Source organism: Lissotriton vulgaris, chromosome 3_1 (assembly GCF_964263255.1).
Source record: "Lissotriton vulgaris chromosome 3_1, aLisVul1.2, whole genome shotgun sequence".
Lineage (NCBI taxonomy): Eukaryota > Metazoa > Chordata > Amphibia > Caudata > Salamandridae > Lissotriton > Lissotriton vulgaris.
Window position 1 is genome coordinate 870,268,645 of NC_141689.1, and position 21,529 is coordinate 870,290,173.

Genomic DNA, 21,529 nt, shown 5'->3' on the forward strand with positions numbered 1-21,529 from the left:
CCCCAAAATGATCTCTCCAAGGGCCAGATGTACAACCAATCTGTTTTGAGGGTCGCAAATTGCGATATTTTACAGCTTGCAATTTGCGACTCACAAAACTGAATGTACTAATGTGTCTCAGACACATTTAGCGATTCCCTATGGGGTTTCAAATGACCTGCCTCAACAATATTCATGCGGCAGGTCGCACTTTGCGACCCATTGGGAATGGGCAATAACATAGGGAGGGTGGCCTGCTGGGGACAGCAGACCACCATGTCTGGGTTTAATTTTTAAATAAAGCACTTTTGTTTTGAAAAAGCAGACTGTTTTCAATAAAAGTAAAACATGAAAAGTTTTCTTTTAATTTTTTAAGGGCAGGCAGTGGTTTGTGGGACCACTGCCTGCTCTTAAAAATATTATTGCTGCCAAACGCAAAGAGGAAGGGGTCCCTGGGAACCACTTCCCCTTTGCGACTGGCTTACTACCAATTTGGTGTTTTGCAGCCACATTTGTGTTTGCAAAACAATCAGACACCCCCCTGCTACTCACTATTAGGAAGGGGCGCCTTTGACATGCCTCATAGCGACTCACAATGTGGAAAAAGGTAGGGCTATGACCTTTTTCAAGATGTGCCCGGCGCTAACCGCCCTTGTACCATTCAAATTACCAAGCAATGAGGCAGGCGCCGGAGACCAGAAGGCAGGAAACAGAAGTTTTATTCCGACGGAGCAGAACACATCAGATCGGACAACAAGGTATCGTCTCGAGGTGCTCTCACAGCCTCTCGGAGGCCTGGCCTCTTATACACTGGTTTATGGCATGTGACCTTTCTTTATTACAATCAGAACATTGTGAACAACAAGGAAAGACACATCCCCGTAATCCTCGTGTCAATCCCACCCCCATATACCTTCACAATAGAGGTCCTCAACCTGCTGATAAGAGGAGGGGGTCATCACGCAGCTGAGTGTTTCGCCAAGTCTTAGGATGTGTGCGCCTGATCATATCCCAGGGGGTGGGGAGGCCCTGATCAACAGTGTGTCCTTTGAAGAGGGGCGATTCCATACAATGAGGGGCAGTAAATGGTATCTCCCGGCTTAGGCAATGGCCTCGGACCTGTGTGGACAGTCGGACACGGGGTGAGGGGTCATCAAAGGAGTGGTATTCATGCCGCGTGGACAATCCAGTGCGGAGGGAAGGTTGATCAACAGAGGGGCATTCATGGGAGGAGAGGAGGTGCTGGTCAGGCGCTGGCGTGACTCCCAGGGACAGGGTCATGCGGAAGGGTCATGCTCATGAGAGGGAGGGAGGGGGAGCCAGGGTGCGCGGAGGATGCTTGCTGGGTCAGAGGGGCACGCTGGCAACCGATCGTGGACAGGGAGACCATGATACCTAAAATGGTTGTCGTGCACGTTGTACATGGGTGACAAGCTGGCGCAGATGATGTTCAGTTCGTAAACTAAAATTCCACAGTCCTCCCTTTTAACATGTCTCGCCAACTTGTCAGTTCGGATTTATCCCCATAAGGTCACGTATTTCTACTTCATAGAGGGGACTCATGTGCTCATTTCGGAAGTCCAAAGTCTTTGGGCACATACAGTTAGAAACGAAACTGCACAAGGGGGGTAGACATTGAACACCCAAGCAACACCCACATAATATCACAACAGGTATCAGTATGAAGGAAAACAACTTCCAACCCCAGTCCTTCAAAGTGTCCCAAAACCAGCTCCCAAGCGACCATCCTTCCTGCTCTTGGTGAACCTCCGAGGAAAGTCTGTCGAGGTGCTCAATCGCCTTGTAGACTGAAGGCGAGTTGTCAGGCACGTAGGTGCAGCAGCTAGATCCGATGATGCGGCATGCTCCTCCTCGGTTGGCTAGGACCACGTCTAGGACAAGGCGGTTTTGAAGTGTCACAAGGCGGACCGCTTGAAGCTCAGCCGTGTTGTTAGCGAGGATGCCAGCCGTGATGTTGATCGTTGTTTCTACTGCCTGGGTCAGGTGTCGGATAGCGCGGCTGTTTGCCATTGGGCCCCACAGAGGAACAAGTCCCTTTGCTGCATCTAGGAACTGTGCTCCAGTGGAGTCGGCTTGTCCAATGTCATCTGCTCGCCTCTGCCGGTGATGGTTGGCAGGGGCTACATACGTGGGCGGAAGAACGAAGGCAATGTAACAGACACCCTTCCAACCTTTCGGGAGCCAGGTGTAAGCTTTGGTGCCACACACAAAGTACATGTTTGGAGAAGCAACAAAGGAAGGGGGGTCAACTGAGTTCAATGTTCTGGTGATTCGGCAGGCACTGTGACCCACCAGCTGCGTTCCATGGCCTTCGAGACACACAAGACCTGTGACATTGATAACAGACAGGGCCACAGTCAGAGTAGCGGTAGTTTGTTTTTGCAGATGAGAGAAGGTGGTCCTGGCTGGATTGTGGAGCACCTGTACTTCGACTCGTTCTTTGGCTGGAATGTCTTTAAGGAAGGTGGCGCCCGTTAGCGCAGGACACAGGGCAGCAGAAGTCTTTCCGGTTTTGTTCAGCCAGAAACCAGAGTAGAAGTGCGACACCGTCTGGCTGGAGGTGGCGTTGTCCTTGTGGCTCTCTTGCATGAGGATCAACCAGGCGAGGCAGGAGCCGTGAACTGAGAAAGGAGAAGGGATGAAGGGGATGGAGTGTCCAGCGGCATGCGGGAGCAACCCGCAGATCCAGCAGTTCGTAGCATTTGCGGCAAGGTTGTGTTGGTGCAACAGTTGCACGAAAGAATTGTTCCAGAATTCCCTGCGCCTTTCTCGCAGCTGAGGCGACAGAGAGACTAGGTGATGCTCTTTCAGGGGTGTTGGTTGTGCAGTAGGTAGCAATGCCTCATGAGCCGGTGTGCTTTCCTCCAGAATCCAGAAGGAGGTCATGAGGAGGAGGCAGAAGAGGAAGACAATAAAGAGGGCGATTGTCTTTGATTTGTGCAAATTGTCAGTCTTTGGGTTTCTATAGTGGGTATTTCCTGTTGCTTCCATCATCTTCTTATCTGGCGCTTCCATCATCTTCTCATCTGGCGCTTCCATCACTTTCAAGGGGCTCGGTAGTGGGCAGAACCACAGACTTCGTTTAGCTTCTCTCCCGGTAACCCTTGATTGCGCTTAGGTCACCGTTCTGAGATTCAACTTAGTCCGTGGCCTACTTAGCCGAAACTCCCTCCTTTCGACGCAGGAAATACCCTTCTCTGGATGGCACAGTGGGATCAGAGAATTTTGCAAGTTCGAGTGCCTCAGTATCGGGATAACAGTTCAATGTCGGTCGGTCTTTGTTCAGGAGCTCTACTTGGGTGTTGACGTTTTCTGTCGTGGCCAAGTTTGCAGAGACCTTCCGGCAGTGATGTGCGTGCAGCCAGTGCTTCTTCCCCTCCACTCGAAGCGCCGTTCGGGTGGTAATCAGCACTTGCCAGGGGCCCGTCCACCGAGGTTCTAGACTCTTGGTCCGCTGAAAATTTCGTATTAGGACGAAATCTCCCGGCTGGATGTCGTGGCCGGGGCCCCTGGAAGCATCGGGGATGGCCTGCTGCACCTGTTGATGAATGACAGACAACGTTTTAGTTAACTTGCACAAATAATCAGATAGTAGGACGTCTGGGACGTCATGAATGGAGGTCGGTTTGGGAGCAGTCCAGAGATTCATCGGTCGCCCAAACACGACCTCGTAGGGGGTCAAGTGGTGCTTGGTGGGAGTGGAGCGCATTGATAACAAGGCCAGTGGGAGGGCATCCGGCCAGTTAAGTCCAGTGGTGGCCACTATTTTTGACAGTTTTAACTTCAGTGTGGCATTATGGCGTTCCACCAGACCGGCGGATTGGGGGTGGAAGACCGCATGAAACATTTGCTTCACCCCCAACCCCTTTAGGATTAGTTGGATAACCTCAGCTATGAAGTGGGGGCCATTGTCGCTCCATAAAATTCGACAAAGGCCATAGCGAGGGAAGAATTCTTTCAGTAGTACTTTGGCAGTAGTCATGGCAGTGTTGTCACGGGTTGGATAGGCCTCTACCCATTTGCTGAAGGCACATACGATGACCAGTACATACTTCAAGCTTTGGCATCTCTCTAGTTGGATGTAGTCCATCTTCTGGACCTCAAAGGGGTGATTGGGGGTCCCAAACCCTCCCCGGGGTACCACAGTTCCTTTCCCGGGGTTGTGTTGCAGACAGATAAGGCACTGCTGGACTAGGCGTCTGGCTGAGTCGGGGATTTTGTCGTTGTGCCAGACTTTGGAAATGAGCTCGATCATGGGTGCAGATCCTATGTGTGCGGGGGAATGTGCCATCGTCAGTACGGGGATCAGATATGAGTCGGGCAGCAACCACTTGTTTGCATCCTTCGTTCGCCAGCAGCCCTCTTCGTCCTTCAAACCCACCCTTGCCCACCTAGTCAGTTCGTGAGGGGTGCTGGCCGACTGAATATCTCTGATCATTACCCTAGTGTCACTCCATTTCTCTGCTTGTGACCTGGTCACATACATGCGTGTCACCGTCCTATTCTCAGCTGTGGTTCGTGCAGTGATGTCGGCCAGTGCATTCCCTTGTCCGACTAAGTCTGTCACCCTTTTGTGTGCCTGACATTTGATCACTGCCAATCGTTTGGGGAGGAGAACTGCTTCAATCAGGGCGGAGACTAGATCTCCTTGGAGGATTGGGGTGCCGTGGGACGTCAGGAATCCCCTCTCCCTCCACAGGAGTCCAAAATGGTGGACCACCCCGAAGGCATACTGGCTGTCTGTGTATATGTTCGCGGTGGTCCCCGTGGCTATGATGCATGCTCGTGTGAGGGCTATCAGCTCTGCTGCCTGGGCAGATCGTTGTGTGATGCAGGCTGTCTCAACTACTGTTCGGGCTGTCGTGACTGCATAGGCAGCTGAAGTGGTGCCATCTGGGAGTTTGATGCATGAGCCGTCTACCCATAGCTCTCCATCGGGATCAGTGAAAGCAGTATCTTGGAGGTCAACTCTACTCCTAGTTTGTTCGTCCGTGAGGGTCACACAGTCGTGGATGGGGGGAACGTCGGGGTCATTTTCAGGCAGGGGCAACAATGTGGCAGGATTCAAAGTTGTGCATCTCTTTAGTGTGATGTGGGGTGCAAGTAGCGTCAGTTCGTACCCTGTCAGTCGTGCGCTAGTCAGGTGTTGAGTCTTGGTTTGGTTCAGGAGGGTGTCGACAGCATGGGGTACTAGCACGGTGAGGGAGTTGGAAAGTACAATTCCCTCGCTCTGACGGATAGAGACAGCAGCGGCAGCTACTGCTCGAAGGCAGGCAGGTAAGGCTCTGGCTACAGGATCAAGAGTGGCGGAGAAGTAGGCACAAGGGCGCTGCTTAGGACCAATTGATTGAGTTAGGACAGATAATGCACACCCCTCCCTTTCGTGAGTGAAGAGGGAGAAGGGTTTGGAGTAATCCGGGGTTCCTAGGACAGGCGCCGAACAGAGGGCATCTCGCAATTCCTTAAAGGATGCTTGACACTCAGGGGTCCAAGGGAGCGGGAAGGAGGCATCTTTGGTTAATAGGGCAAGTAGGGGTTTTACAATGAGGCTGAAGTTAGGTAACCACTGTCTGCAGAAAGAGGTTAGGCCAACCAAAGAGCGGACTTGCTTTTGTGTTTTTGGGATGGGGGTGTCTAGGATGGTTTGGATTCGGTCGGGTGTAAGTTTCCTCCCTTCTTTGGACAGGAGATGGCCTAGGTAAGTCACTTGTGGCTGGCAGAATTGTAACTTCTTTTTGGAGACTTTATGGCCATTTTCTGCAAGAAAGTGTAGGAGTTGGACGGTGGCTGTCGTTGCAAGCGGGGTGGTGTCGGCCGCCAAAAGGATATCATCGACATATTGGATCAACACCACTCCATCTGGCAGCTGGAAGGCATCCAGCTGCCTTTTGAGGGCCTGGCTGTAAATGCTGGGACTTTCAGTGTACCCCTGGGGAGCTCTACAAAATCGGTACGAGCGGGATTTTAAAGTGAAGCCGAAGAGATAACGGCTGTCTGGATGGATGGGGATAGAGAAAAACGCATTCTTAAGGTCGATAACAGTGAAGGTGGTGGCAGTGGACGGGATGAGGGTCAGAATGGTGGTGATATCGGAGACTACAGGGTATTGGGGTACAACCACTTTGTTAATTTTTCGCAGGTCGATGATAAAGCGGTACGCTTTCTCATCTCCTTCACCTTGCTTCTTAACAATAGGTAGGATTGGGCTGTTGCAGACGTTGCTGACCACCTCTTCAACCACTCCTGCATCTACCAGAGACTGAATGATCGCTACCAGTGCCTTCTCGCCCTCTGGGGATATCCGATATTGTGGGAGTTTCGGGAGCATAGCGTCCTGTCTTACAGTTATATGAATAGGGTCAATCATCATTCGTCCCACATCAGAGTCATTTTTGGCCCACAGGTACGGAGGCAGGGTGTCAAGCAAGGACAGGTCAGCGTCAGTTATGGAGCACATGTGTCGTGAGGGGCAGGATCTGGGCATGTCTGGGTTGTCGTACAGAATGACTCGGATTCCGTCTGGGGAACACCTAATAGTGGCTCGAAAATGTTTCAGTAAGTCAATGCCCATAATGGCGTCAGGGGAGTTGGAGGAGAGCAGAAATGTCGCGTCAGTGGTGTTGTTTTCTAGGTCAAAGGTAATAGGTACGGACAGGGGGTTAGTGGAGGGCGTTCCATCGAAACCTATCGACGTTATGTGTGAGCCAGACAAGGGTGCCCTTGGAATCAGTCGTTTTGATAACACACTACGTGTCGCCCCAGTGTCTACCAAGAATGGAGACCCTGTACCCAGGACCTTAGCGGTGACATAAGGACCTTGCTGGTCAACACAGAGCTCGACTGGATCCCTCCCTTGCCCCTGGCAGTCCTATGCAAAGTCGGGGGCATTTTCACCTTCGGACAGCTGATATTGGTTCTGTCGGGGACGGTCAAATGTGTTCAGTCTTCCTGATCTGTCATTGTTGGTGTCGTTGGTGTGCCCTCGTCCTTGTACTCTATTTCTCGGACCACCTGCCACATCCCTGGAGTCCCTATTTCTATTCATCTCTAGCAGAACCGGACACTGGGATTTCCAATGGCCGAACCCTTTGCAGAAGGCGCATTGGTCATTGCTAATGTCTCTACGTCCAGTGTGGGGTGTGGGAGTGTGCTCTTTAGGAGGTAGATCTCTGGGGGTGGCTGATTGGTAGTTTCCCCTTTGATGTTCCCGTCCTACCGTTATACCTTGTATCTGGGCTATCATTACCCTTTCTTTTAAATCTTTCTTCTTTTTCTCGGACGCCCTATCATTCTCATTCTTTTGGTGCTCGTAATACTGAGCCATCTGAAGGATAGCTGCGGGTTTGGAGGCCCCCCAACTACTCTCACTCGTCTGCAGCTTTTGGGAGACCTCTTGTGTTAGGCCTTTTACGTAATTTTGTACAAACAGGTGCTGTCCGGTTGCGGTGGTCATGTCTTGGCCACTGTAGTCGGAGAACACTGTCTCGAACCGGGAGAAGTATTCTGACACATCTTCCTGGGGTTTCTGTCGACAGGCCGTGACTATCGACCAGTCTACCTTTCTTTCTGGGATCAGTGTCTTTAATTTCTGAACTATTTTGTCTGGGAGTTCTAGTATGTCTTTTACCGGTTTCCTTCCAGGTTCTCGTTGTCTATCTAATTTACCGAGTTGGTCCCAGGTATGTCCAAACAGATCCGTGTGGTCAGCCTTCCGGATTTGCTTCCACACGTCAGCCGGCAGGCATAACCCGAAGAACAAGTCAATGTCCGCTAAAGTCATTATCGTCGAACCCAAGGCTGTGCCTAATTCGGTATAGAATGCTGTCGGGTTCTTTCTTAAATCGGGCAGAGTTTGTTTAAAGGTTAGGATATCTTGTCGGTCCCATGGTTGGTAAACCCAATTATACACAACCCTCCCTTTTGCATCTGCATTATTAATATCATCGCTTGTTCCCTGGCCACGTGGCGGGATCCAGTAAGAGGCCGCCTCCCTGATGGGCATCATAGTATTGGCTACTTCTACTGAGGTCGTTTCAGGGACTGTAACCTTGGCTTCTGGTTTTTGTTCCGTGAGGTGGCGGAGGACCTCAAGCATCTGCGTGAAGAGCTCCGTCGCCTCACATTCAGTCCCATCTCCAACATCAATCTTCCTATACAGCGTTGTTAGTTTAGCGGGGCCCTTACTTTGGTACCTATCTTCATATGCGTTCAGGGTGTGGTAGCTGAATCGCAAAATGAAATGCCGCCTGTGGCTGTCGGCATGTGAATTATATATGTTCATTGTGTACTCTTCGCTCTCCCTTCGTTCTACTAAGGTCTTTGCTATTTTGTCGATCCCATCCCGCTCATCTTTGCTCAACCTATTTGGTCTGGCTGGTGGTTGTTTGCTAGCCTCAGGGTCGTCTGACGATGTTGTTAATGTGGCTGGTGCGGAGGCCGTGAGGGCCGGTGCACTAGCGCTGAGGTCGTTCTCGTTTGCATTTAGGGCCTGTGAGTGTTGTTGGCAGGGGGCATACGGAGGGGGCATGTAGATAATTGGGGGACCTAGTAGTAACTCATCGTTCGCCCGCTGTTTGGAGGGCAATTCAGGGTAGAGCGCAGAGGGGGTCCTAACAGGACATTGGCCTGTCGACCCTGATTCTTGGTTTCGCATAGTTTCCTTTCTTTCTTTTATTTCTTCTTCTAGTTGCTTTGCGGCTAGGTGGGCTGCCTTTCGTAATTCTTTCCCTATTTTTGCCTCTTCTCTTTTCTTTCGTTGTTCCGTTTCTTTGCGCCACATGCCGATACTATCGAGCATAGTGGGCGTAGTCTTATTTTTCTGGAGCGCTATTTCTAATGCTTTTATTTTATGATCGTCAAAGGAACCTATCAGTGGCCACTGACTTTCAGGGTTCTTCTTTGTATATTTATGCCATAACTTAGTATAAGCTATAGCGACTAGTCCATGCTTAGTGAACATGTCCTTATTAGGGGTGCCCTCCAGTGGAGCTGGATGATTCATCTCTAATAAGCGGTCCGGGCTGTACAGGCTACCAACCAGTGGGGAGAAGATGGGCATGACGGGTTACAACGGGGACAAAGGTCTGCACTACCTATCTTATCACGGCGGACAAAGACTAGACAGAATATTTCTATTCTACGTTGTTTGGAGGCCGTGAATACCTCAAAAGAACCAATACCGAACAATCAGTGTTCGGTCAATCAAACAATCAGTGGGGAGAATAAGTGGGTACGAAAAGTTTGCGTTACCCACCCTTTCTCTACCTGCAAAGAGAAACCTTGTTCTTCCCTGTTTGCAGACAAAGAATCTCCAGACAATAATCCACGAACGACAGTTCGGGACAACAGTAGGGGAGGAAGATAGGCACGACGGATTACAATGGGGACAAAAGTCTGCGTTACCTATCCTTCACTGCTTGCAAAGAGAGAGCCTGTTATTTTCTCCGTTTGCAGACGGTGAATCTCCAGAGGGTTTCAACAAAGCGTAATACTAGTATTATCCAAACCAAACAATTTTTTTCTCAGTTCGTCGTGTCTACACGACCTTACCCGGACCGCATGGACGGTTTCCTGTCTTCTGAATCCAGCGCCCGATCGTCCTCTCTTCTTCGTGATGTTCGTGGCACTCCTGATGGTTCCCAGTCAGGACCGTAGATCACTCGAGAGAGGTCTGTTCGGAACTAGTGAAGGTCGGATGATCGGCTGTCAGACGAGGGTCTATCGGACACGAGCTCTCCCGATCGTTGCAGTCGTTCACTCTGTCGTCGGGACCTCTCCCACTGGATCCACGTGTCACTGATGGGCCCCACGCTTTGGGACGCCAATTGTGGAAAAAGGTAGGGCTATGACCTTTTTCAAGATGTGCCCGGCGCTAACCGCCCTTGTACCATTCAAATTACCAAGCAATGAGGCAGGCGCCGGAGACCAGAAGGCAGGAAACAGAAGTTTTATTCCGACGGAGCAGAACACATCAGATCGGACAACAAGGTATCGTCTCGAGGTGCTCTCACAGCCTCTCGGAGGCCTGGCCTCTTATACACTGGTTTATGGCATGTGACCTTTCTTTATTACAATCAGAACATTGTGAACAACAAGGAAAGACACATCCCCGTAATCCTTGTGTCAATCCCACCCCCATATACCTTCACAATAGAGGTCCTCAACCTGCTGATAAGAGGAGGGGGTCATCACGCAGCTGAGTGTTTCGCCAAGTCTTAGGATGTGTGCGCCTGATCATATCCCAGGGGGTGAGGAGGCCCTGATCAACAGTGTGTCCTTTGAAGAGGGGCGATTCCATACAATGAGGGGCAGTAAATGGTATCTCCCGGCTTAGGCAATGGCCTCGGACCTGTGTGGACAGTCGGACACGGGGTGAGGGGTCATCAAAGGAGTGGTATTCATGCCGCGTGGACAATCCAGTGCGGAGGGAAGGTTGATCAACAGAGGGGCATTCATGGGAGGAGAGGAGGTGCTGGTCAGGCGCTGGCGTGACTCCCAGGGACAGGGTCATGCGGAAGGGTCATGCTCATGAGAGGGAGGGAGGGGGAGCCAGGGTGCGCGGAGGATGCTTGCTGGGTCAGAGGGGCGCGCTGGCAACCGATCGTGGACAGGGAGACCATGATACCTAAAATGGTTGTCGTGCACGTTGTACATGGGTGACAAGCTGGCGCAGATGATGTTCAGTTCGTAAACTAAAATTCCACAACAAACCTTATTGTGAGAGTTGGTAATAGGTTACTGACTCACAAAATAGGGCTTTGTACATTCTATAACCCTTTTTAGCAGACACAAACGGCCTGATTTTCCATTTGTGGCTGCTAAAAACGGTTGTACATCTGGCCCCAAGAACGGAAAATGTCTCCTGAGTAGCTAAAGCATGAACAAATGCAAGACTTCCCACCACCATGGAATTTATCCCAATTTTCTAAGTCCGAGGCATGGTTTTGGAGTCACTTGATTTTCACGGAGTATGGATCGAAACCTGCAGATAGTCCAAAAGTATTGCTTAAAGGTTGTAAATCTACACGTATGCATAGGAGTATGGGTACAGGTGTAAATGTACAAATCTTCTTTGTGAATAAGGCCCACAGTGCTTGACCGCCATACAGTTAAAAACATACAAAATGCTAAATACTGATTTGTGTGCAGGAGAATTACACTTTTCCTCAACAGTCCTGAAGTGACATTTTAAAGAATAAATACAGACTCTGATCACAGTAACACAAAATGGAGTGATATACAATAGCGTCGACATATTGCTGCTCTTACAGAATCCAAATACCTGCACACTTTCATAAGGGGGTTCCAACAATTTAGCCACTTGAGCTGTGATTGACCTTTTTGCTTGACCAGATATTGTTCTTTTGAACGGGGCACACACTAATTCTCTCTGCTTTTATTTCTAGGGCAAATATGTGGTCTGCTTTGATCCTCTCGACGGTTCTTCTAACATTGACTGCCTTGTATCCATTGGAACAATTTTTGCCATCTACAAAAAGGTAAACATATCTGCAAATGTACATGAAACCAGAGTACGAATTTGCTCAGCAGGGAACACAGCCCACAGATTTGTTACGGGTCTTTCAGCATCTCACATTGGTACAAGTCATTCCATTCCAGCCTTTTTAATCGAAGCGGACCAGGGGACGAGGCTGACTTAACCGGGAGTTTCATCTTCAAATTACAATAACATCTTTTTTTAATCATTATAAAACCAGAGAGGGGCATGCACATTTGTGTCTCCCTAAAGATGGCCCAAAATATCTGATTTGCCACCAGATGATCAAGGCTTGGGCTTCAGAGCTGATGTCTAGAAGCCGGCACAGATGCCTGGTTGAATTTTAAGCATGTCACTAGATTGCATCAGTGGTTGCTCTTGTACTTCCTTAGTTTCCTTCTCCATTTTGTGTGAACATATTTCCTGCTGAGGCAAAGATGACAATGCAATATTTTTGTAACGGCAATCTCTGTTGTTTTGTCAGCGGGTCTCCTTTGCTTTGTTGTTGTATTTTCGTGCATCTTTCTACGTGCAGAGTTTCATTGACGTATTTATTGCCAATCAATAGACCTTCACTAATGCATCATGTGCTTGTCCATTGCTTCTGTGTAACACTCAGGACTCCATGTTTCGCTAAACGAATGTGAGGAATTTCTGCTTATTGTCTGTATCCGCTACTTAGGAGACGACTGTGGACGAAATTGATGTATTTTCAACTGGGTTCCTGCAGCTGAAGTATTAAAAAAATTATTATTAAAACTGACCAGTCATATCAAGAACATTAAGACCCGAAACTGGTTCAGACAAACAATCTGTTATGTTCTTCCTGAGCATTTGAATGTGTGGCTGTCTTGGGTGTGCATCAGTGTTTACACTACAATGTAAAGATTACTCTGCAACCATTGTAAGCAAAGACAGGATAGCAAAACAGCTACTGATCTGTTCACTGTAACAAGAAAGGAGGGCTGCACTAGCCCTGAGATGGTTTTAGGAAAGTAGTGGGTGTGGTAATTCTGCGAATTCTGACATTACCTGTAGATCTGTGCAGGCAGATGCTGTTATGAGACCTTAGGTGCCATGCTTCAGCTTTTGTGAATTTTCTGATCTTTTTTTTCTGGTCTCCAGAACGGCGACAATGAACCCTGTGAAAAAGATGCTCTTCAGCCTGGAAGGAATATTGTAGCAGCAGGTTACGCCCTTTACGGCAGTGCCACAATGGTGGTGCTGGGCACCGAATGTGGGGTCAATGGCTTCATGCTTGATCCGGTAAGAGATTTACTCACAAGATACATACTGCCTTTAGTGATTGCAGCTGCCATGAACATACATTATTGGCCCTGAGAGATATGATCACTTCATTAGCAGCTTTTTCATTAAATGATATTTGCAATATATATATATACACACACACATATATGCTCATATGTCCGAGATTTGCACTTTCTCAATGGTTCAATAAAAACTTTACTGCGGCTGGCAGCATCAGCTAAGAAGAATCGTCCGTCTCTCTTTCCTGGTGCCTGGATGCACCTTTGAGTGGTAATTAGATACACACATATATGTACAATACCTGTTGGCCCCCATTTTGTGGCATGAGGGATTTGTACCTCTAGGGAAATGGCACCCATTCCTCACTTAGCTTTGGATACACAACACCACACACTTGATTGGATGATTTAAGATTTCTCATTTAGGAATTGTTTGGATAGTTATCAGTGAACATTTATATTATGTGGAAGAATGTACTTCACATTATGTGGAAGAATGTACACTAAAAAAAAAGAAATTGTGTTCTTTATGCATTCTTAATTCCATCATACAACAAATGATTGCACACACTTGAACCCAAAACAAGTACAGAACTGCCGAGGAGGCATGAACACACACCCACCAATTCAGGTTGAATCGACAGGGACAAGTTGTAGCCTCAGAAATGATTAAATACCCACCCAACCGTCCACCCCAGAGAGTGAGAAATCTCATGTCAACTAGACAAGTACTTGTGTGTGAGGCAAGAGAGGTCTGTCGCCCAACTGCTCAACCCGAAAACACCCAACTAGTACTCCAACTCCTGCAAAGTGAAGATTAGCAGGAAGAAAAACAATCCAGCCCGCCCCCAAGATCAGGAAAGAAAAGAGCAGTCCTAAGTGATTGGATAGATAGGAGGGTGAGTGGGAGGCCACTGGACTCAGACCCAGCCCACCATCCCACATTCTGGCCGAGCTGCCTCCAGGTGCACAAGTCCAAGAGTTGCTCCCATGACCTCTCTCCCCTGGCCAGGCGGATCCAGTCATGGGAGGCGTTATAAAAGGCACTGTTTGCAGACTAAGTATTGGAGAGCCTCTTGGTCTCAAGGTCCGGCATATCCTCGATTACCTCAGAGCCACCACCGGCCAATGCAGCAGAAGTGACCGCTTCCACAAGAGCCCTGGCTTCCTCCGTCTCTAGCCTCTGTTCAGCTGCGGCCCGTGGAGGGAGTGGGGGAGGGGCTGGGTGGAGGTCTCACCTGCCGTGCCCCCTCCAGGTCCATGGCAGTGAACTGGCCCATTTTAGTCTGTTGGGCCCCATGTGGCACCCTATCTCTGCCCATATCAAATTTGTGGTAGGGAACACCAGCAGCGCACCACACTGTGCTGGACAGCCAGGAAGGTTGGGTGTCTCCTCCTCTCTCCTTCCCAGTCAGACAATTGTCTCTAAAGTTGTACATAAAGTTGTCCCCCACAAGAGACTGTACTTCTCACGTCTCTCACCCCAAAGGCCGAGCAGCCCTGCGGTAGTCCAGCTCAGCAGGCACTATTATGCCCCCTCTCCGCAGCTCCTCGCTTCCACAGATGTCTCTCCCCCACAAAATGTTCTTTCCAATGCCGCCAGGCGAGGAGGGAATGGTGGAAAAATGCGCAACAAGGTAGGGGCCACAGCTCTAGGTCATGGCTGGTCCCCCATGGCCCCTTCAAAGTAGCCTGGTCTACGGCAGTGGGGATGGATGGATGGGGATGACTGAGGCACTCGGGCGCTGCTTCCAAGGCGAGGTCCAATGCTACTCAAAACCAGCATTCTCTCCTCAATACCGATGGCAGCGATGCCCTGGGCCCATAGCATACAGGATGATCAGGAACCCCAGGCAGACCAGCCACACTCCGCAGACCCCCATCTGCAAAGTGGTTGGGTAGGGGAGATGTCCAGCAAGCCACTGATCACAAGGGCACCCCTTCAGCAGGTGCAACACACCGCCTCTCACCGTGGCCCAGATGGGCCCGTTCTGTTCCACTTCAGGAATGGGGTCCTTGCTTCTCCAGGCAACAGGGCAGGGGAGGCCACCTTCCTTAGGTGGCGTTCTCCAGGTCTCAACCCCTGCCGAGCTCTGGAGGCCATGACACTGTTTCCCCCCGCTGTAGTGTTCCCAACAGCTGCTTGTCGCAACACTCCGTTGAGAATGCAATGAGGCCGGCCTCGGGGGAATCAAGCCACCTATGCCAAACTGCATGAGAAAGTATATTCTGTACAAAAAGTCCTTTTAACAAAGCTTTTCTTTTTGTATGATAGTTTTTCTTTCCTTTAAATAAAATACCATAGAGACGAAATGAAGCCCTAAGAACAAAAATGGGGAGAAATTGCTCTTCCTTGATTACAAATTAGTTTGATATTCACAGTTAAACATATTCAGCTATTATGGAGCAGATGCACAGACTAAATATTCCAATATAGCCATATTTCCCCTTTAATAGAAGTAATGTTTGGCTTCCTCCTAAATCAGGAGCTCTCTAGTAAAGCTTTTTTTCCACAACCACAATTGAATCCTGAAGAAGGTACACGTCAATAGTCTCATTTATTTATGATTTATTGTTTGTGTAGCACCTATGCTACATGATGCTACTCTGGAGTGCTGTGTGGTGATGGAGGACGATGGAAAGAAGGATACGGAGGAGGTGCAATGTTGCTCACACAAAGGATGAGGCTTTGATTAGCCAATGAAATCATGTACAGGCTTGTGAGGCTGTTAGGTCGAAGTTTATGAGTTTATGTTTTTATTTTTGGAATGTTTTTTATGTTTCTATTTTTGGAATGTTTCATTTGCAAAACATTACCGAAACGTTGTCGTGTAAATTAAACAATGAACCACATTTAGTTAGTCCTTCCACGTCTGCCGGAGACCATTATTATGTTATCTATTAAAATAAGGCTTTTACTTCTGAGCCATTGAGTGTCATGTTCTGCCCTCTTTTCTTAGGAGAGCTCTTCCACTGAAAAATGCTGCTTCTTGGAATGGGCTGCCTGAAAGAATGGGAATGTTTGTATAATGCTCTTCTCTCCATTCCTCAAGCATGTAGGGATCCATGGCACTTTTCCCATAGGAGCTTCATTTAAGACATCTATCCCACACTTTTTTCTGATTTGTATTGTCTAGCCGACATAATGCTCCAGATGAGGCCCTACTGAGTACATATATATTTGATAGGGCAAGACCATTTTTCTTGAAGGTAGTTGCACCCCCCCCCCCTTGTTCTCCTGATGACTCAGAAGCAATGCTTGGCCCCTCTCAGATCAGCGGATACAATAACCCAGCATCGAGCTCCTGCTTGGTGGTCTTTGAAACTTCATCTCTCACTGTGGAGCTAGCCCCAGCACGCCTTTGCCCTGAAAATACAAGGGTTTGCGCTTGTCTCAATGGATCTTCTCTGTCACCAGACAGACTGTGCTTCCAGTACATTTTAGACACTGCTGCTTTTTCCACTTCTACTGGGGTATCAATGCAAGGGTAGAGCCATGTGTCACCAGTAGACAGGTGTGCACCTCGACCCGTGGTTAAGCTGGTTCTTAAGAAAACCTAAAATAACACTGCACCCAGGACTGACCCCAGAGCACTGCAATTGGCATCCCTTGGCCTCCCTGAAGACTTCGTTCAGAAGCACACTTCACTGCCTCTCATTCAACCAAGATCTAGAGAGTTTACACAACAGTCCCAGCAGGAAAGCTGTTAACATGTCCCCTATAGCAATCTTTTCAAATGTAGTAATAAGTTAGCAGTTAACCTAATGCATGTAATGCATAGAAATATAGTATCTGGCACTTAAAATATATATCTGCAGTAAAACACAGAGAGGGAAACCTGCTTAATAGTTACTATACCCTATACTATACATCTATCAGTACCAGTTTCACTCCTAAGTGTATTCAAAATGAACTGAAAGGTATCTATTTCTGACTGTGATGGCATAAATAAATAGAACATGGAAAGTAAGCTTGCTGCCTTATTATTTGCTTGTCTCAAACGCTGTTGAGAGATCATCTGTCTTATTCAATTTAAGCAATCTGTGTGCACTGAAAATCATTTGAAATATTTTTGAATAATTCATTTCTCTCTGTTTGCCATGCATAGGCAATTGGGGAATTTATTTTGGTAGATAGAGACATGAGGGTCAAGAAGAAAGGCAACCTCTACAGTATCAACGAGGGCTACGCCAAATACTTCGATGCTGCAGTTACGGAATACCTAAAGAAGAAGAAATTCCCAGAGGTAGGTGTGCTTATGCTATCAAAATTCAAAATGGCCAGGGAAGCTTTGATGGCACTTTTGTTAATTACATTACTGTGGCTTAAGTCTCTTAAGGCCTTATTTAGAGTTTTGCGGATAGAATACTCTTTTAAAATATGATGGATATCCTGTCTGCCGTATTCCAAGTGCCATAGACAATAATATATTTGTAATATGGCTTAGTGGATATGTACCACCTTTGTGACGGAGCATCCATCCACCAAACTCTGACTAAGGAGCTTAAGTCTCTTGTTACTTGTTGGTTAAATATCAATCCGGTGTTCTACGAGTTTAAATTGTGCTCGTAATTCACAAATCTCGCATCACAATGACAGGCTTAACAGGAAAGAGTGGTTGCACTTGTCACTGGGGAAATCTGCAAGCATGGCAGCTTTGCAGTAGAATTAAGTGTACGGTTGGACGGTCAGTACTTGGACATTCACGTTTGAGGGGCAGTGGGGGCAGAGGCACTGAGACGGTTTCACTCACTTGCTCAAATTCAGGGTAATTATTGCACGCCACCACTTTCATAGCTCACCGGCTACCACTGTGATTGCCCCTGGGCATTCATGGCTGTACCTGGTTAATGAGGGCTTTGCATACCATTTGATATTGTGGTTACCTCTGGAGCTGTAAATGGCTCTATGAAGTCTTAGTAGATACATGATCACAGTGTCAGTGGTAGCTATACCTATACGTTATGGCTATGTTCCTGACATATGGCTAGATCCCTGGTAATCATGGGGGCACCCCAGATAAAATACGTGTAGTAACTAAACTAGATCTTTGTCCGCTTTAGCAATATTGTTGGTATTTTATTGAAATAACACTTTTTGTAGGGCTTCAGTGACTTCAGCGGTAAAAGTAACTTGACATTACTGTCTCTGATGTCTTTGTGTTCTTGATTTTATGGCATTTAACAATTGGCAGTCAGTATGACTCACAACGATGTCATCCAACGTGTAGAGTGCTTCAGTACTCCTGATTTATAAAAGCAAATATACCCTAGATGCACTAATGCTAAATCAATATTCTAGGAATGTTGATCTTGTCTTACAGTCATGTATATCTCCCAAAAATATCCATGTTTAGAATTCCTGTGAATTCTTTGTCAATTTAATTGCAATACCCTCTTGAGAATTAATGAGCTTTTCTTGCCAATAAATAATATCCATCCCAATACCAGCGTCTCAAATTGTCATTTGTTTTCTGTGGACCCAAATCTTGTCCTGTCCTCACTGTTTATTCCCTGTGCCACTCTCTTACAGGATGGCAGTTCTCCATACGGAAGTAGATATGTTGGCTCTATGGTTGCTGATGTGCACCGTACGCTTGTATACGGAGGAATCTTTTTGTATCCGGCAAATGCAAAGAGCCCGAAAGGAAAGGTAACATAACCATTTGTCAAAATATTCACTTATCTTACAATATATTTAAAGCAGTTAAAACAAGGAGATTCATTTTTGGTGCACATAACCTTAGCCATGGCAAATGTTTAGGATATCCACTTTAGATCAATTTATAGAAAATCACGCCATAAAGTACAAATTTACTTCGAGATTCTCATAGAAATCCAACAGGGCTCAAGCCCTCAAAGGCCAACAGCGAAAATCCATGACTTAAACATATGATAGTTGACCTTTTTGTCTTATGTTTTATTGGTTAGCTTTTGTTCGGAACTGAACACATGCCCATCTAAAAGTGTTTTGTTACACAGCCTGCACTGAGTCCCAAGGGTAGATGTGTCAATTGTATTTTACATCACCAGTAGGCTAGTGTTATGATGACTGTTATCAGCAGTGGTAATATCAAATGCCTTTCACATATTTGACATTATTAGAGTGCATATTTATAGCGCCTATGTAGTTATGGTGAGGTCGGAGTTTCCATTGAAAAAGCATGTTCTAAATAATTTCCAAACCTTCCAAAAACATACATCCACATTGGGTTGTTCTTGTCAAGTCTCATTCAGATTTGTCAAGTGGGGGTTAAGAAAAAGAGGTGTCCTAAAAGAACTGTTTTGTTCAATAAGATTCTTTGCTTTTCAATACAGAAACAGAATTCCACAAAATTTGGCACAAGGTAGAACTTTACTCAAGAAAGTGCTTTTGCATGTTTGGTGTAAATATCATCAGTTTCGAGTACAGTTATTGTTTAAAAAGGGTCGAAGGTTGGGCATGAAGATGTTACAATTTGCAGATACCTGGACCGTTAATTTGCAGAGTTCTGCGAATCTGGGTTCATTGAGCTCTATCTATCTATCTATCTATCTATCTATCTATCTATCTATCTATCTATCTATCTATCTATCTATCTATCTATCTATCTATCTATCTATCTAGATAGATAGATAGATAGATAGATAGATAGATAGATAGATGCAGAAATAATCTAGCTTTTCTCTAAGGAGTGCAAACAATAAACATATTCTCTTTGCTTGTCATTGCAATCTATTAAAGTAGAGCAGGAGAAAGAAAAGCAACTTTCTGTTTTGCTTTAAACAGCTGCTTTGAATATGCTCCATGACTAGACCTGCCTTTCACCTCGGCTGCGGGCTCTGGCAGCAGGCACTGTGACATCTGATCTTGACTGTAATAACTTATTGTAGTCAAGCTCTGACGTCTTTTATTTATAATTTGTGACTGGGTGCATCATAAGTCGCCGTTTATAAAGAAATTGGAGACTACTGTTTATACAGGGATTACAGAATCCTATGTACTATAAGAACATAGTATCCAAGGTACCTGCTATTTACATTTTATAGACTTACATGTTGATTCTGCTGCATTTATGTTGAAAACAGTGTTATGTTTTTTTCAAGACAGAAAAGCTTTATTGAAAACACTATTTGAAATACTGCTCTATACTGTTTTCAGTAGAAGGAAAAGTAATGTCACACTATATCTTTAGTAGATTGTTTTTGTACATTTTGGATTCTTTGTGCGCACATCTAATCAACACAAGTGCTGAGTAAGTAAATACATTTTGCTTGCCAGAATTGAGCTGTAACTGCAAGCTCAGCAGAGAACTTTAACCCACCGTTAATCTTTAACTAGGTCTACTGCTTACCCATTGAGATAAGACACACTTGGTGATTGTGGGATTTTCACATTCCAAAAATTGAAAACAAGACTTATTACTAGTGGCATTGGCTATAATGCACTTGTAATAAGGCAGACAAGATATCCTTCACATTTGTGATGGAGTACCGTTCCGCCAGGCTGTAAATCAGGCCCTTACTTTTTTATTTATTAAGAAAAAAGCATAGCGTACAATTGAAAAAATACTGACACCATGTATGAAATTCTTTACATTATCTCTGCACAAGAGAGTTTATTGAAAACTCTGCTGTGTAGTAGATGTGTGTGAAACATCAAGAGGAGTATCTGGTAACCTTTGTATAACATGCCATTTCTCCTTCACAGCTGAGACTTCTGTATGAATGCAACCCCATGGCCTACATAATGGAGAAGGCAGGAGGGATGGCCACTACTGGCTCGGAAGCGGTGCTGGACGTGAATCCCACTGATATCCACCAGAGAATGCCCATCGTCTTGGGGTCCCCAGATGATGTGCAAGAGTACATTGACATCTTCAAAAAACATTTCCCCAAGTGAAAAGCAGCTCCTCTTGGTGACAACAAGAAATCCCTTCCAGTTGGTGGACCAAAGTTTGATCTGTGCAGTCGCTCACTCAGACACAACACATTTCTGTTAAATGAATTATTTTTAGGACCATGTGTTTAAGTTTTTTATATTATATTTCTAATGAAATAAAGAAATACAAACAACCTGGACTGTCTCAGATGATTAGAAAATAGATATGTATAAGAACATTTTTAGGGACACAGATGTAATTGTTTCATAATTGTTCATGATAGGCTTGGCCCTGCTTGACAGTCAAGACCAAGGGGTTGAAACCAAGAGGTTTGTAGGAATATAACTGCCTAGCGTTGGTAAATGCCCACTGCTTACTTTATGTCCCTCAACTATGTATTTCTACCTTATCAGCATTCAAACAGGAAGGCACTAATCAAAACATATCAAAAAAGTAATTTTGAATGTTTTGTGAATCCTTTCTTTTTATTTTAAATATAGTAAACCAAAAATATTTTCAATCTGAATAATTTCCTTTGGAATGAATAACCTGTAACGCAACTACACCTAACCTGTGCTTTATAAAATTTGATTTATCAGGGCTTCAAGTACTACTCATCGCATAACCTCAAGTCTCAATTTGGTAACTACGGACCAGATGAGTGGATTCGGTAACAGGGGTTGCAAATGGTGCATCAACTTTTAACTAATCCATTCTGTTTTTACAAAATGACCCATCTACTAATTTTGATATTTGATATTTGATATTTGAGGGGTTATTTGTAGAGCGCGACGTTCGCTCTGGAGGGAGCATCTTGGCGCTGTAGATCCTGACTAGTCAATCCTGAGGTTGAAGGGGGGATTAGATGGCCGCTTTGGCGTAGTCATCGGGGAGGTTAAAAA

At 46.3% G+C, this 21,529-nt stretch overlaps 1 protein-coding gene across 1 annotated transcript in view; it reads left to right on the forward strand.

Moving 5' to 3' along the window:
- The window catches only part of FBP1 (fructose-bisphosphatase 1), a 40,447-nt gene extending 19,627 nt beyond the window's left edge, over window positions 1-20,820 (forward strand). The window contains exons 3-7 of the mRNA XM_086961189.1: window positions 11,406-11,498; window positions 12,623-12,763; window positions 16,875-17,012; window positions 18,299-18,418; window positions 20,456-20,820. Of these exons, the coding sequence (XP_086817315.1) occupies window positions 11,406-11,498; window positions 12,623-12,763; window positions 16,875-17,012; window positions 18,299-18,418; window positions 20,456-20,647 (684 nt within the window). The 3' untranslated portion in view covers window positions 20,648-20,820. The remainder of the gene's footprint in view (window positions 1-11,405; window positions 11,499-12,622; window positions 12,764-16,874; window positions 17,013-18,298; window positions 18,419-20,455) is intronic.
- The last annotated feature ends 709 nt before the right edge of the window (window positions 20,821-21,529 follow it).